The sequence below is a fragment of the Theropithecus gelada genome, chromosome 9 (assembly GCF_003255815.1).
Source record: "Theropithecus gelada isolate Dixy chromosome 9, Tgel_1.0, whole genome shotgun sequence".
Taxonomy (NCBI): Eukaryota; Metazoa; Chordata; class Mammalia; order Primates; family Cercopithecidae; genus Theropithecus; species Theropithecus gelada.
Window position 1 is genome coordinate 65,472,264 of NC_037677.1, and position 13,533 is coordinate 65,485,796.

Consider the following 13,533-nt stretch of genomic DNA (forward strand, 5'->3'; position numbering starts at 1 on the left):
AAAACAAAAACCTAAAAAACATTATGTATTGAACAATGAGCAGAGAAATGGAAGGATATTATTTCAGAACAATGTGTACTTTGGAAAAACAAGAATTCAGTATTATTATTACTACACAACACTATTTTTTCTACTGTTGTTAAAAAATCAGTGTGATGTACTTATCCTTCCCATTGAACCACCCACTTCTAATAAAAACATCACCTTTGGTCAAGGCAAATCTTGAGTCTTTGTGATTTGGAGCCATATTTTAAGTAAGACTTCTAATAACTAAACCTATTTGGATGAGGTTCAAAACAGATTTTTTCACAAAAAATTTATTCTATCATAGTTGTATGGTAAACAAAATAATGGGGCTTCAAGCAGCCTAACGAACTTTAATGACACAATCTATTTAATTTCCCTATTTTTTACAGCTATATTAGAGTCAACAGGTTTCTTAGAAGAGTGCTTACCTGAAATTTGACCACACACAGTAACTAATCAGTACAGGATTCAAATTAAGCTTTCACATGTTTCAAATACTGAGGAAATTTCTCATAAGATCTGCCTGAGAATCTTTACCCAGCAAGATTTTCTCAGAGCTTTTAACACACTACTAAAACTAATTGGTTCAGAATGTTCTCTTTCAATGACTCCTAAGGCACAAAAATGTAGAAATACATAGGTTAGGGATCAGTCCATGAGTCAGCTATTAGCACATGACTCATGTTAGCACACTGGTTATTCTTTGATTTTTTGAAATAGGAAATCAGTATTAAACAAATTTGTTAATATGTTAAAATTCAAAAAGGTTTATGAATTCTTCAAGTGGCCAAGATTATGGAATTTCTTTATACGCAGGTACACTTTGTATTGCAGAGAAATAGAAATGTATTATTTCAGAATATCAAGTGCTCTTTGGACAAAAAAGACAGTATTAGATCTTGTACTGGATAGAGCATAAAAGCACTAGACACTGAAAAAGACATAAACCAGCCTCAATTCTAGAGTAGGACGGCAACTGCCAGCTATATATTTTATAACTGTTAACTTATACATATGTTTTACATTCTCTATATGTATCTTCTATTTCACACACAAAAAAATATAATGAAAGTCTTGTAAGTTGAAATTTGTTTGAATATAGGAAAAATAAATAAACCGTAATAAACTATTAAGTTATCTATTTCTTTTTTTTTGAGACAGGGTCTCGCTCTATTGCCCAAGCTGGAGGGGAGTGGTGCAATCTCGGCTCACTGTAACCTCTGCCTCCTGGGTTCAAGTGATTCTCCTGCTTCAGCCACCTGAGTAGCTGGGATTGCAGGTGTGCACCACCATGCTCAACTAATTTTTGAATTTTAAGTAGATACAGGGTTTCACCATGTTGGCCAGGCTGGTATCGAACTCTTGACCTCGAGTGATCCATCTGACTTGGCCTCCCAAAGTGTTGGGATTACAGGCAAGAGCCACTGTACCTGGCCTAGGAAATTCATTCTTATGCTACGCACAATAAATTGACAGACATTCAGCCTTGAGAGAAATATCAGCCTATTTTTCCACTTCAGCAGGTTTACTTTTTCCAAATTTCTTTTTCCGAATTATAAGTTGAATATTCCATTCTTGTGAGCAGAACCAAAAGGTCCCACAGAAAAATGGTTATAGATTTACTTAATCCATCTTAGTTAGAGTAAGAATGGGGAAAAAATATCACACAAAAAGAGATGAATCAGAATTTGCTTGTCATGATTGAGGTAATTTGTGCAGGTGAAATAAGAACACATCCACACAAGTACTCACCAAGACAGTTGCAGGTGGGCAGTTCAGAATCTTTAGTTACAGACACTAGGTTTTTTGTAGGGTTAGTAAAGAAGTTCATAGCATAATCATTAAAATTTTTCTGTGCACTGTCCACTGTGGAAAACTCTGATGTTCCAACACTGGATGAACACACTTCCTCTTCACTTTTGGTAGAAACCACTGTAATTCCACCTGAACACACTACATTTACATTCCTGAGAGTTAGTGCTGACTCCGGTAAGGGTGTTTCTTGAGAGATACCAGGCAAGGTTGGTAGTCTCTGATCCATGAGTTGCTCCTTAACAACCTGCTGAAACCGTATTTGGTCATCGCCTGCCATCACGTTAGCACACTGGTGAGGCGGAGAGGAGGGCTGGGTCAAAGGATGGGCTTTCTGATTGGCATTCACCGTTAACTGTACCTGAGAATTATAAGCTTTATCAGTGAATGCCTTCCCGTTGGATTCCGTTTTAAGATGAAATAAGCTGAGTGAATCCAATGGTTCAACCTTCATCTTTTCCTCTGCTGATTCAGGGTACCTCTGTAATTTTATCTGAGTGAGTGGAGGAAATACTGTTTTGGGTTGCATAATGGACCTCGTTTGAGCCAGTGGTTTCCATATTTTGGTTGAGGAAGAAATTTTCCCAAATACAGTAGGAAAATCATGGGGACAAAATTGCCCAAAATTTTGAAATTTCGATGCTATCCAAATGTCGCATATTGTGCCATACATATAGGACAACTTTTCCCACTTCTGCTGATCATTTTCTTGATAACTTACAACTGTGGGCTTCTTTTTCCGCCGTTCTCTTGATGGGGTGGATTTTGTCTTTTTCTGGGCTGGGTTCTTTTGCTTTGTTAATGATGAACCATGATTATTGTGTACACTTGAAGGCGGTTTCTGTTGTATTGTGCCCTTCTCCTGATTGTATTTTTGCTGTGCATTACACGTGACAAGGCTTGTTGGTGTACTTTCAACATTTTTGTCCTCTGATTTTATGTAATTGAACTTAATTATTGAAGCAAGTTGTGTCAGCTGTGTTGCAACATCTTCCTCAATTTGAGTATGGGTTGCATCCTGACATGATAGATCATCTGAGTCCAAATTTTTGCTGCTGTCCAGTAACTGGTTGCAATACTCCACTTCATTATTTCTTGGTGGCAATTGATGCAAATCATTGGAACAATTGTCAAGAGTTATTATCCCTTGAGCAATACTTTTATTGGTGTCAATCTTGGGTGAATTTGATTTTGGTATAAAAAGAGATAATGAATTGGTGAGTTTTGAATATTCATGTGACTTTGTGGATGCTTGGTTAGTAGCTGAGCTGATATGTGAGTTGGCTTGCCCATTGAAAACCACCGTGTTGCATGAACTTTGTTTTTCCAAAGATGGACAGTGATGAAGTTTTTGTGGCTCTCCTTGTAAGTTTGGGTCTTGGAGGTCTTTTCTTACAGTGTAAAGGATAGCTTTGCAGCTATTAAGCAAACTGGCTGTTCTCTGCTCTGATTCTTCATCCTTCTCTGACTTTGATGGGGAGGAATTCTCTGACGGGGCTTCTGAGAGTTGAGTCAGGGCCTCTATGGCTACCACTTGCTCCAATGTTAATCTCCTATCTTTCATTAACGATAAGAGACTTGGTTGAACGGGAGATCCATCTTTTGGTTCTTTACTTGGTATATTCTCAGGAGTTTTTGGTTGATCACCTTCATTGTGTATACTAGCATGACGATGTATGTTGGAGTGTGAAGAATGTGGAATGGAGTTGCAGTTAAAGCCAGGCTGCTGGAAAACTAAAACGTTACTTCTCCCCTTGAGATGATCACAACTCGTATCAGTAGCAACGGAGCTCATAGCGTTATTATGGTTTGCAGTGTCTTTTAGGAATTTATAAGAACTGTTTTCCAATGTCTTGCCGAATTCTTCAATGTTGAATTTTTTAAATGAAACATTTGTTTCAGCTGGTAAATAGTGTACATGTTTAATGCCATTTCTTATGGTTTGTACAAACAATTTTGGAGATTTGGTTTGTTTCTTGTCAACTTCAGAGTTTTTCGATTTTTCAGCTTCTGGGACATTAGCACTAAAATCTCCTTTCACATGATCAGTTAAATGTGATTTCTTGTTTTGTGTCCACTTCTCCACCTCGATGCCTGTCATGCTGTCTTCATTTTTAGTTACATTTTCAACAGGATGTGGGTTCAATTCCAATTTTTGTTCTTCCCCATGACCACATCTACTGTAGTCCATGGATTCTGACTTGGGGCCATTTACTGGTTTGTTGTCAAAATCTGCCTGTAAAATACAGAAATTACTCATGTCATCTACTTAAATATCTGAATAACAGCCATAAGAAGATTAAAATGTAATAGCAAGTAAATGTAAAGCCCCTGTGGATACAGCCTAAAATATTATTTTCGCTTTTCACATGTTCAGTGAAGTCATAAAATACCAAAAGGGCATAATATACAAAAAGAAAAGACAACTAGGCTAGGCGTAGTGGCTCAACACCTGTAATTCCAGCACTTTGGGAGGACAAGATGGGAGGATCACTTGAGCCCAGGAGTTCAAGACCAGCCTGAGCAAGATGGTGAAACCCAGTCTCCAGCAAAAATACAAAAAAAAAATTAGTCAGGTATGGTGATGCACACCTGCAGCCCCAGCTACTCGGGAGGCTGATGGTGACAGCATCGCTTCAGCACAGGAGGTGGAGGTTCCAATGAGCCAGAACTGTGCTACTACATTCCAGCCTGGGTGACAAAGTGAGACCTCTTCTCCAAGAAACAAAAGCAAAGGCCAGGGGTGATGGCTCACACCTGTAATCCCAGCACTTTGGGAGGCCGAGGTGGGCAGATCACGAGGTCAGGAGTTCAAGACCAGCATGACCAATATGGGGAAACCCTGTCTCTACTAAAACTACAAAAATTAGCAGGACGTGGTGTAGTCCCAGCTTCTTGGAAGGCTAAAACACAAGAATCGCTTGAACCCGGGAAACGGAGGTTGCAGTGAGCCAAGATCATGCCACTGTGCTCCAGCCTGGGCGACAGAGCAAGACTCTGTCTCAAACAAACAAACAAACAAACAAAAACAAACCCCACAGAACTATCAAAATATCATACCTGCTAATATTTTGATGTGTTCATTTTTCCCCCAAATAGTATTTTTAAAGTTAAAAAAAAAATTAAAATAAAAAGTTTCTTTGTAGAGACAGGGTCTTACTATGTTGCCCAAGCTGTTCTCTAACTTGTGGGCTCCAGCAATCCACTCACCTTGGCCTCCAAGTAAAAATTTAAACTAGGCCACGTCTATACTTGACCTAGGAGGCAGAGGTTGCAGTGAGGCGAGATTGCTCTACTGCACTCAGGTCTGGCGACAGAGCAAGACTCCATCTCAAAAAATAAAAAATAAATAATAATTTAAAAAATTTAAACTATAGGCTGGGCCCAGTGGCTCATGCCTGTAATCCCAGCACTTTGGGAGGCTGAGGCAGGCAGATCACAAGGTCAGGAGTTTGAGACCACCCTGGCCAATATGGTGAAACCTCATCTCTACTAAAAATACAAAAAAAATTAGCCAGGCATGGTGGTAGGCACCTATAGTCCCAGCTAATCGGGAGGCTGAGGCAGGAGAATCCCTCGAATCTGAGAGGTGTTGGTTGCAGTGAGCCAAGATTGTGTCATTGCACTCCAGCCTGGGTGACTGAGTGAGACTATCTCTTAAAAAAACAAAAAACAAGCCAGGCGCGGTGGCTCAAGCCTGTAATCCCAGCACTTTGGGAGGCTGAGACGGGTGGATCACGAGGTCAGGAGATCGAGACCATCCTGGCTAACATGGTGAAACCCCGTCTCTAATAAAAAATACGAAAAAATAGCCGGGCGAGGTGGCGGGCGCCTGTAGTCCCAGCTACTTGGGAGGCTGAGGCAGGAGAATGGCATAAACCCGGGAGGCGGAGCTTGCAGTGAGCTGAGATCTGGCCACTGCACTCCAGCCTGGGCGACAGAGCGAGACTCCGTCTCAAAAAAAAAAAAAAAAACAAACAACATCAGTAATGTTCATTAGACAATATCTATTTTATTTATTTTTATTATATGTTTTAATTAATTAATTTTTTTTCAGACAGAGTCTTGCTCTGTTGCCCAGGCTGGAGTGCAGTGGTATGATCTCAGACCACCGCAACCTCTGCCTCCTGGGTTCAGGCAATTTTCCTCCTCAGCCTCCCAAGTAGCTGGGATTACAGGTGCCCGCCACCACACCCAGCTAATTTTTGTATTTTTAATAGAGATGGGTTTCACCATGTTGGCCAGGCTGACCTCTGGTGATCTGCCCACCTCAGCCTCCCAAAGTGCTTGCATTACAGGTGTGAGCCACCGTGCCTGGACATACCTATTATTTTGACACAAACTGTTTTCAAATAGAACATACACATAGAAAGGTGTACAAATCACAAGTATACAGCTTTTTAAATTTTCACAAAATGAGTTGTTAAGTATACTTATAGTCCATTCTCATTGTATAGTAAGTTCACTGATTAAATACATAACAAGGTTATCATTTTTTCTGCTGGACATGGGCATTGGGTTATTTTTAGTGTTTGGGTCTTTAAAGTAACTGCTATAGTTTCAATTTCCTTCCTTCCTCCCTCCCTCCCTCCCTCCTTCCTTTCTCAGGGTCTCACTCTGTCAAAGGAAGGAGTGAGTGCAGTGGCACAATCACGGTTCACTGCGGCTTCAACCTCCCAGGCTTACATGTTCCTCCTAGCTCAGCGTCCCGAGTAAGCTGGGACCACAGGTACGTACCACCATGTCTGGTTAATTTTTTTGTATTTGTTGTAGAGACAGGATATCACCATGTTGCCCAGGCTGGTCTCAAAACTCCTAGATTCAAGTGGTCTGCTCACCTTGACCTCCCAAAGTGCTGGGACTACATGCACGAGCCACTGCACCCAACCTAATTTTTCTTATTGAGATGAATTTACATGACATGAAATCCATCACTTTACAGTTGAAAAGTATACAATTCAGCTGGGTGTGGTAGCTCATACCTGTAATCCCAGCACTTTGGAAGGCCTAGACAAGCAGATCACCTGAGGTCAGGAGTTCAAGACCAGCCTGGCCAACATGGCAAAACCCTTCTCTACTAAAAATACAAAAATTAGCTGGACGTGGTGGCGGGTGCCTGTAATCCCAGCTACTCAGGAGGCTGAGGCGGGAGAATCGCTTTAACACGGGAGGCAGAGGTTGCAGTGAACCAAGATTGTGCCATTGTACTCCTGCCCGGGCAACAAGAGTGAAACTCAGAAGAAGAAGAAAGAAGAAGAAGGAGAAGGGGAAGGGGAAGAGGAAGGGGAAGAAGAAGAAGAAGAGGAGGAGGAGGAGGAGGAGGAGGAAGAAGAAGAAGGAGAAGAAGAAGAAGAAGAAAAGTGTACAATTCAGTGGTTTTTAGTTTATTTGTACTGTTATGCAACCATAGCCATTCTCTACTTCCAGAGCATTTTCAAAACCCCAAAGAGAAATGCTGTGCCCTGTTTAAGCAATAGCTCCCTATTCCCTCCTCTAATCCTTATTTATCTACTGTCTTTTCTTTTTTTTTTTTTTTGAGACAAGGTCTCACTCTGTTCCCCAGGCTGGAGTGCAGTGGCACGATAACGGCTCACTGTAGCCTCGAAGTCCCAGGCTCAAGTTATCCTTCTACCTCACCCTCCTGAGTAGCTGGGTCTACAGGCGCCTGTAACCATGTCTGGTTAATTTATATTTTTCCTATTTTTTGTAGAGACAGGGTCTCTCTATGTTGCCAAGCCTGATTTTGGAGTGCTGGGCTCAAGCAAGTCTCCTGCCTCAGCCTCTAGAGAAGCTGCGACTACAGACTAATTTTGAAAAACCTTGAAACAGCTCATCAGACATACCACAGGAATTGAGACAGTGGAGTGTTTCCATTGATATTAATTGTAAAAAGAATCATAACTCCAATTACACAGTATATACACATTTGAAAACTTCATATTGTACACGATAAATATATACAATATTTCTTTGTAAATTCAGTAAAAGAATGAATGAAAAAACAATGAGCCAGGTGCAGTGGTATGAACCTGTAGTCCTACCTGCTGGGTAGGCTGAGGTTAGAGGATCCCTTGAGACTGGGAGTTCAAGGCTGCAGTGAGATACTATTATGCCACTGTTCCCCAGACAGGTTAAAAAAATGAGACACCATCTCAATAAATAAATAAATAGGCCGGGAGCAGTGGCTCATGCCTGTAATCACAGCACTTTGGGAGGCAAATGCAAGTGGATCACGAGGTCAGATAGAGACCATCTTGACCAACATGGTAAAACCCCGTCTCTACTAAAACACACAAAAAAATTGGCCAGGCATGGTGGTGCACGCCTGTAGTTCCAAGTACTCGAGAGGCTGAGGCAGGGGAATCGCTTGAACCTGGGAGGCGGAGACTGCAGTGAGCAGAGATCACACCACTGCACTCCAGCCTGGCGACAGCGAGAATCTGTCTCAAAAAAATTTTAAAAATTAAAAAATGGTAATCTCTTGGGAATAGGAGACCACTAGACTAGGTTGCCTAAAGAGATGTGAACTGGCCGAGGTCACAAACATAGAAATTCAACACTATAACTGATCAGTGATGGAATCACTGCACTCCAGCCTGAGCAACAAAGTGACACCCTGCCTCTTAGGCAGGAGAATCACTGGAACCCAGGAGGCAGAGGTTGCGGTGAGCCAAGATTATGCCATTGCACTCTAGCTTGGGCAGTAAGAGTGAAACTTCATCTCAAAAAAAAAAAAAAAAAAAAGAACAAAAATGCCTAAGATTAAACAGATTATCATGTTGCCAAAAGACACACTGTTTACACCAAGGTTCAGCAAACTTTTCTGTAAAGGGTCAGATAGTAAATATTTTAGGCTTCATGTGCCATACAACCTGTCACAATTACTCCTGTTGTATCTAGTAAGCAGCCTCACAAATATTATGCAAACTAATGAGTGTGGTAGTATTGCAATAAGTCTATTTATGGACACGAAAATGCAACCATCATATAAATATTACATGTCACACACATACACAAGAGATGTAAGAAAAAGAATATTTAGGCCGGGCGTGGTGGTTCATGCCTGCAATCCCAGCACTTTGGGAGGCCGAGGTGGGCAGATCAGAGGTCAGGAGATCAAGACTATCCTGGCTAACACGGTGAAACCCTGTCTCTCCTAAAATACAAAAAATTAGCCAGGCATGGTGGCGGGCGCCTATAGTCCCACTTACTCGGGAGGCTGAGGCAGGAGAATGGGGTAAACCCTGGAGGCGGAGCTGGTAGTGAGCCGAGATCGTGCCACTGCACTCCAGCCTGGGCGAGAGAGTGAGACTCTGAGAAGAGGACAGGACAGGACAGGACAGGAAAGGAAAGGAAGAAGGAAGGAAGGAAGGAAGAAAGAGGGAGGGAGGGAAGGAGGGAAGGAAGGAAGGGAAGAAAGAAAGGAACAAAGAAAGAAAAAGAATATTTAGTCCAGGCATGGTGGATCACGAGAGGTCAGGAGTTCAAGACCAGCCTAGCCAAGATGGTGAAACCCCCTCTCTACTAAAAATACAAAAATTAGCTGGACGCAGTAGCAGGTGCCTATAATCCCAGCAACTCGGGAGGCTGAGGCAGGAGAATCACTTGAACCTGGGGGCAGAGGTTGCAATGAGCCAAGATTGAGCCACTGCACTCCAGCCTCAGCAACAGAGTGAGACTCCATCTCAAAAAAAAAAAAACAAAACACACAAAAAAAACTTTAAAGGTAGAGAAAGTCTTCCAAAGCATGAGTAAAGGGTGAGAAGCTATAAAATAAATGACAGGCAGGGCATGTCGGCTTCCGCCTGTAGTATCAGCACTTTGGGAGGTCGAGGCAGGCGGATCATCTGAGGTCAGGAGTTCAAGACCAGCCTGACCAACATGGTGACACCCCCGTTTTACTAAAAAGACAAAAATTACCCAGCGAGGTGGCACATGCCTGTAAATCCCAGCTACTCGGATGGTAAAGGATGAGAATCGCTTGAACTCGGGAGAAGGAGGTTGCAGTGAGCCGAGACAGCACCACTCCACTCCAGCCTGGGCGACAGGCCGAGCCTCCATCTCAAAAAAATAAAAAGTTACTAGTGTTTAACACTAATAGGATTGCAAAAAGAGAAGTCTTAGTTTTTGACTCGATACTTTCAATTTTATAGATGTGCATATCCAAGAACACTGAGAACTTCAATGTATGTATTTATCTATAGGAAAGATCTTGAGGTCCTTCTAAGATTTGTGTACGTAAAGGGCGGGACACAGCAGCTCACGCCTGGATTCCCAGCACTTTGGAAGGTCGTGGCAGGTAGACTTGACTCCAGCATGCTTGAAGTTTGAAACCAGCCTGGGTGACATAGTGAAGCTCGGTCTCTACTAAAAATTAGCCAAGTGTGGTTGTGCACGCCTATCGTCCCGAAGCGGGAGGATCACGTGAACCAGGGAGCCGAGGGCGAACCACTGCACTGCGGCCTGGGCGACAGAGACCCTGTCTAAAATAATACTACTTCTTCTTCTTCTTCTTCTTTTTTTTTTTTTTTTTTTTTTGAGACGGAGTCTGGCTCTGTCTCCCAGGCTGGATGGAGTGCAGTGGCGCGATCTCGGCTCACTGCAAGCTCTGCCTCCCGGGTTCACGCCATTCTCCTGCCTCAGCCTCCCGAGTAGCTGGGACCACAGGCGCCCGCCACCTCGTCCGGCTAGTTTTTTGTATTTTTTTAGTAGAGACGGGGTTTCACCGTGTTCGCCAGGATGGTCTCGATCTCCTGACCTCGTGATCCGCCCGTCTCGGCCTCCCAAAGTGCTGGGATTACAGGCTTGAGCCACCGCGCCCGGCCTTCTTCTTCTTCTTATTATTATTATAGTAATCTTCGAGACGGTCTTGCTCTGTCGCCCCGGCTGGAGTGCAGTGGTGAGATCTCGGCTCACTGCAACCTCCGTCTCCCAAGTTCAAGCGATTCTCCCACCTCAGCCACCCTTGTAGCTGGGATTACAGGCTCGCACGACCACACCCAGCTAATTTTTGTATTTTTAGTAGGGACTGGGTTTTGCATCTTGGCCAGACTGGTCTCGCACTCCTGACCTCAGGTGATCCGCCTGCCTAGGATCACCACTACACTAAAGGCAGGCGGATCACCACTACACTCTAGCCTGGGCAACAGAGTGAAACTCTGTCTTAAAAAAGAAAAAAAAAAGAGGCCGGGCGCGGTGGCTCAAGCCTGTAATCCCAGCACTTTGGGAGGCCGAGACGGGCGGATCACGAGGTCAGGAGATCGAGACCATCCTGGCTAACACAGTGAAACCCCGTCTCTACTAAAAATACAAAAACTTAGCCGGGCGAGGTGGCGGGCGCCTGTAGTCCCAGCTACTCGGGAGGCTGAGGCAGGAGAATGGCGTAAACCCGGGAGGCGGAGCTTGCAGTGAGCTGAGATCCGGCCACTGCACTCCAGCCTGGGTGACAGAGCGAGACTCCGTCTCAAAAAAAAAAAGAAAAAAAAAGAAAAGAAAAATCTTCATAAGACATTCGCATTAATTAATGAGCTTAATTAAGAACTCTTGAGCTTTGTTATTAGTTATATTTCATATCTTTTTCTTTTTTTGAGACGGAGTCTCGCCCTGTCGCCCAGGCTGGAGTGCAGTGGAGCTATCTTAGCTCACTGCAAGCTCCGCCTCCCGGGTTCACGCCATTCTCCTGCCTCAGTAGCTGGGACTACAGGCGCCCGCCGCCACACCCGGCTAAATTTTTGTATTTTTAGTAGAGGCGGGGTTTCACCATGTTAGCCAGGATGGTCTCAATCTCCTGACTTCGTGATCCGCCCACCTCGGCCTCCCAAAGTTCTGGGATTACAGGCATGAGCCACCGAGCCCTGCCTGTTTCATATCACTTTTAAAAATTATCCTAAGACGAGAACTTGCTCTGGGACTATCCTACCCACTCTGAATCAAGAATAATGCTGAACTCCTTAGATCAAGTCTGGGTCTAGTAGTTCCCAAGCCTGCTCCATTTTCTCATTTTTCCAGATTCCCATTGTCTTGATAATCTTATACCCAGTCTAAAGGAGCAATGTGGTGTTTTATTCTGAAATGACCGAGTCATTTGAACAGAATCTGACTATAGCCCCTCTGCCACGAACACACAGACACACACACACACACACACACACACACACACACACACACTCTCCATACATGCAGTATTTCCTGCTTCAAGAAAAAGCTACTCCAAAAACAACAACAACCAATAAAGAAACAGCTACTCAAATCATATAGAAAAATAAAGCCTTTCAAAGTCTGTTCGTTGACATGGTCAAATAAGATCTTTACTAGAGGTAGCTCAGGGTTTGTTAACTGTTTTTTATCTTCACCAATAACCATTCCCTCCAGCATTTTTTAGACATTTTTTTCCCCTGATAACCCTCCCCATGAAATTTTAATACCACGGACATACCATTTGGGTACTGTGACCCAATTGTAATGTCTCAGATTGTCCTCCACTCACCAACATCCAATTTTCATTTCTCTTGAGAATGCATAAATATATCAAATTGTTGAGGAAAGACCAAATTATTAACAAAGTATTATGTGAAACACAACCATGGGCAGCCCACAAAGTATGTATGTCTAGTCAGAAGTGACACTGTCAGGACCTATGCTGTCAGCCTGAAAACTGAGTGTTTGTGGAAAAAATTCAGAGACAACCACTGGTGCCTTCATAATGTTGACTTTAAGATACTGTATTCACTTCCTCCCACTGACACTACTAAGAAGTATAGAGGTCAGGGCCTGTTCTGCAACCAATCACTGTACAGTGCCCAGTACGACTGACGGTTTAATTAAACCAAATTTAAATAAAAAGAGAAGATTGGCTGAGCATGGTGGCTCATACCTGTAATCCCAACAGTTTGGAAGCCGCAGTGAGTGGATCACTTGAGGTAAGGAGTTCAAGACCAGCCTGGCCAACATGGCAAAACGGTGGCTCTACAAAAACTACAAAAATTAGCCAGGTGAGGTGGCACATGCCTGTAATCCCAGCTACTTTGGAGGCTGAGGTATGAGAATCTTCTTTTTTTCTTTTGAGACGGAGTCTCACTCTGTCATCTTGGCTCACTGCAACCATCCCCCAGTTCAAGTGATTCTCCTGCCTCAGCCTCCTGAGTAGCTGGAATTACAGGTGTGCCCTATCACACCGGGCTAATTTTTGTATTTTTACTAGAGACGGGGTTTGCCATGTTGGCCTTCCAAAATGCTGGGATTACAGGGTGTGAGCCACTGTGCCTGGCCATGAGATCTCTTGAACCTGAAAGGCAGAGGTTGCAGTAAACCGAGATGGCACCACTGCACTCCAGCCTGGGGGCAACAGAATGAGGCTCTGTCTTTAAAAAAGAAAGAAAGAAAGAAAGAAAGAAAGAAAACAACTGGCTACCCACCGAAGATTCACCTAAGGAGAAATCTAAAATGAACATTTAAGGCAAAAACAACAAAAATATCTTCAAAGAAGACCTGTACAACAGTTTTTCCCAAAGTTTTTCCAACAACTTTATTTTCCCAAAGAAGTGAAATGAACTAATTTGACTAATTCAGAATTTCAGCCATCAATTTATTTTTCCTTTTTTTGGGATAAAAAGAAAGCTGTCCGGGAGCAGTGAATCATGCCTATAATCCCAGAACTTTGGGAGGCCGAATCACCAGAGGTCAGGAGTTCAAGAC

At 43.1% G+C, this 13,533-nt stretch overlaps 1 protein-coding gene across 1 annotated transcript in view; it reads right to left on the reverse strand.

Annotated features, from left to right (window-relative positions):
• The window catches only part of TET1 (tet methylcytosine dioxygenase 1), a 144,605-nt gene that overhangs the window by 47,340 nt on the left and 83,732 nt on the right, over positions 1-13,533 (reverse strand). The window contains exon 4 of the mRNA XM_025395915.1: positions 1,780-4,075. Within this exon, the coding sequence (XP_025251700.1) occupies positions 1,780-4,075 (2,296 nt within the window). The remainder of the gene's footprint in view (positions 1-1,779; positions 4,076-13,533) is intronic.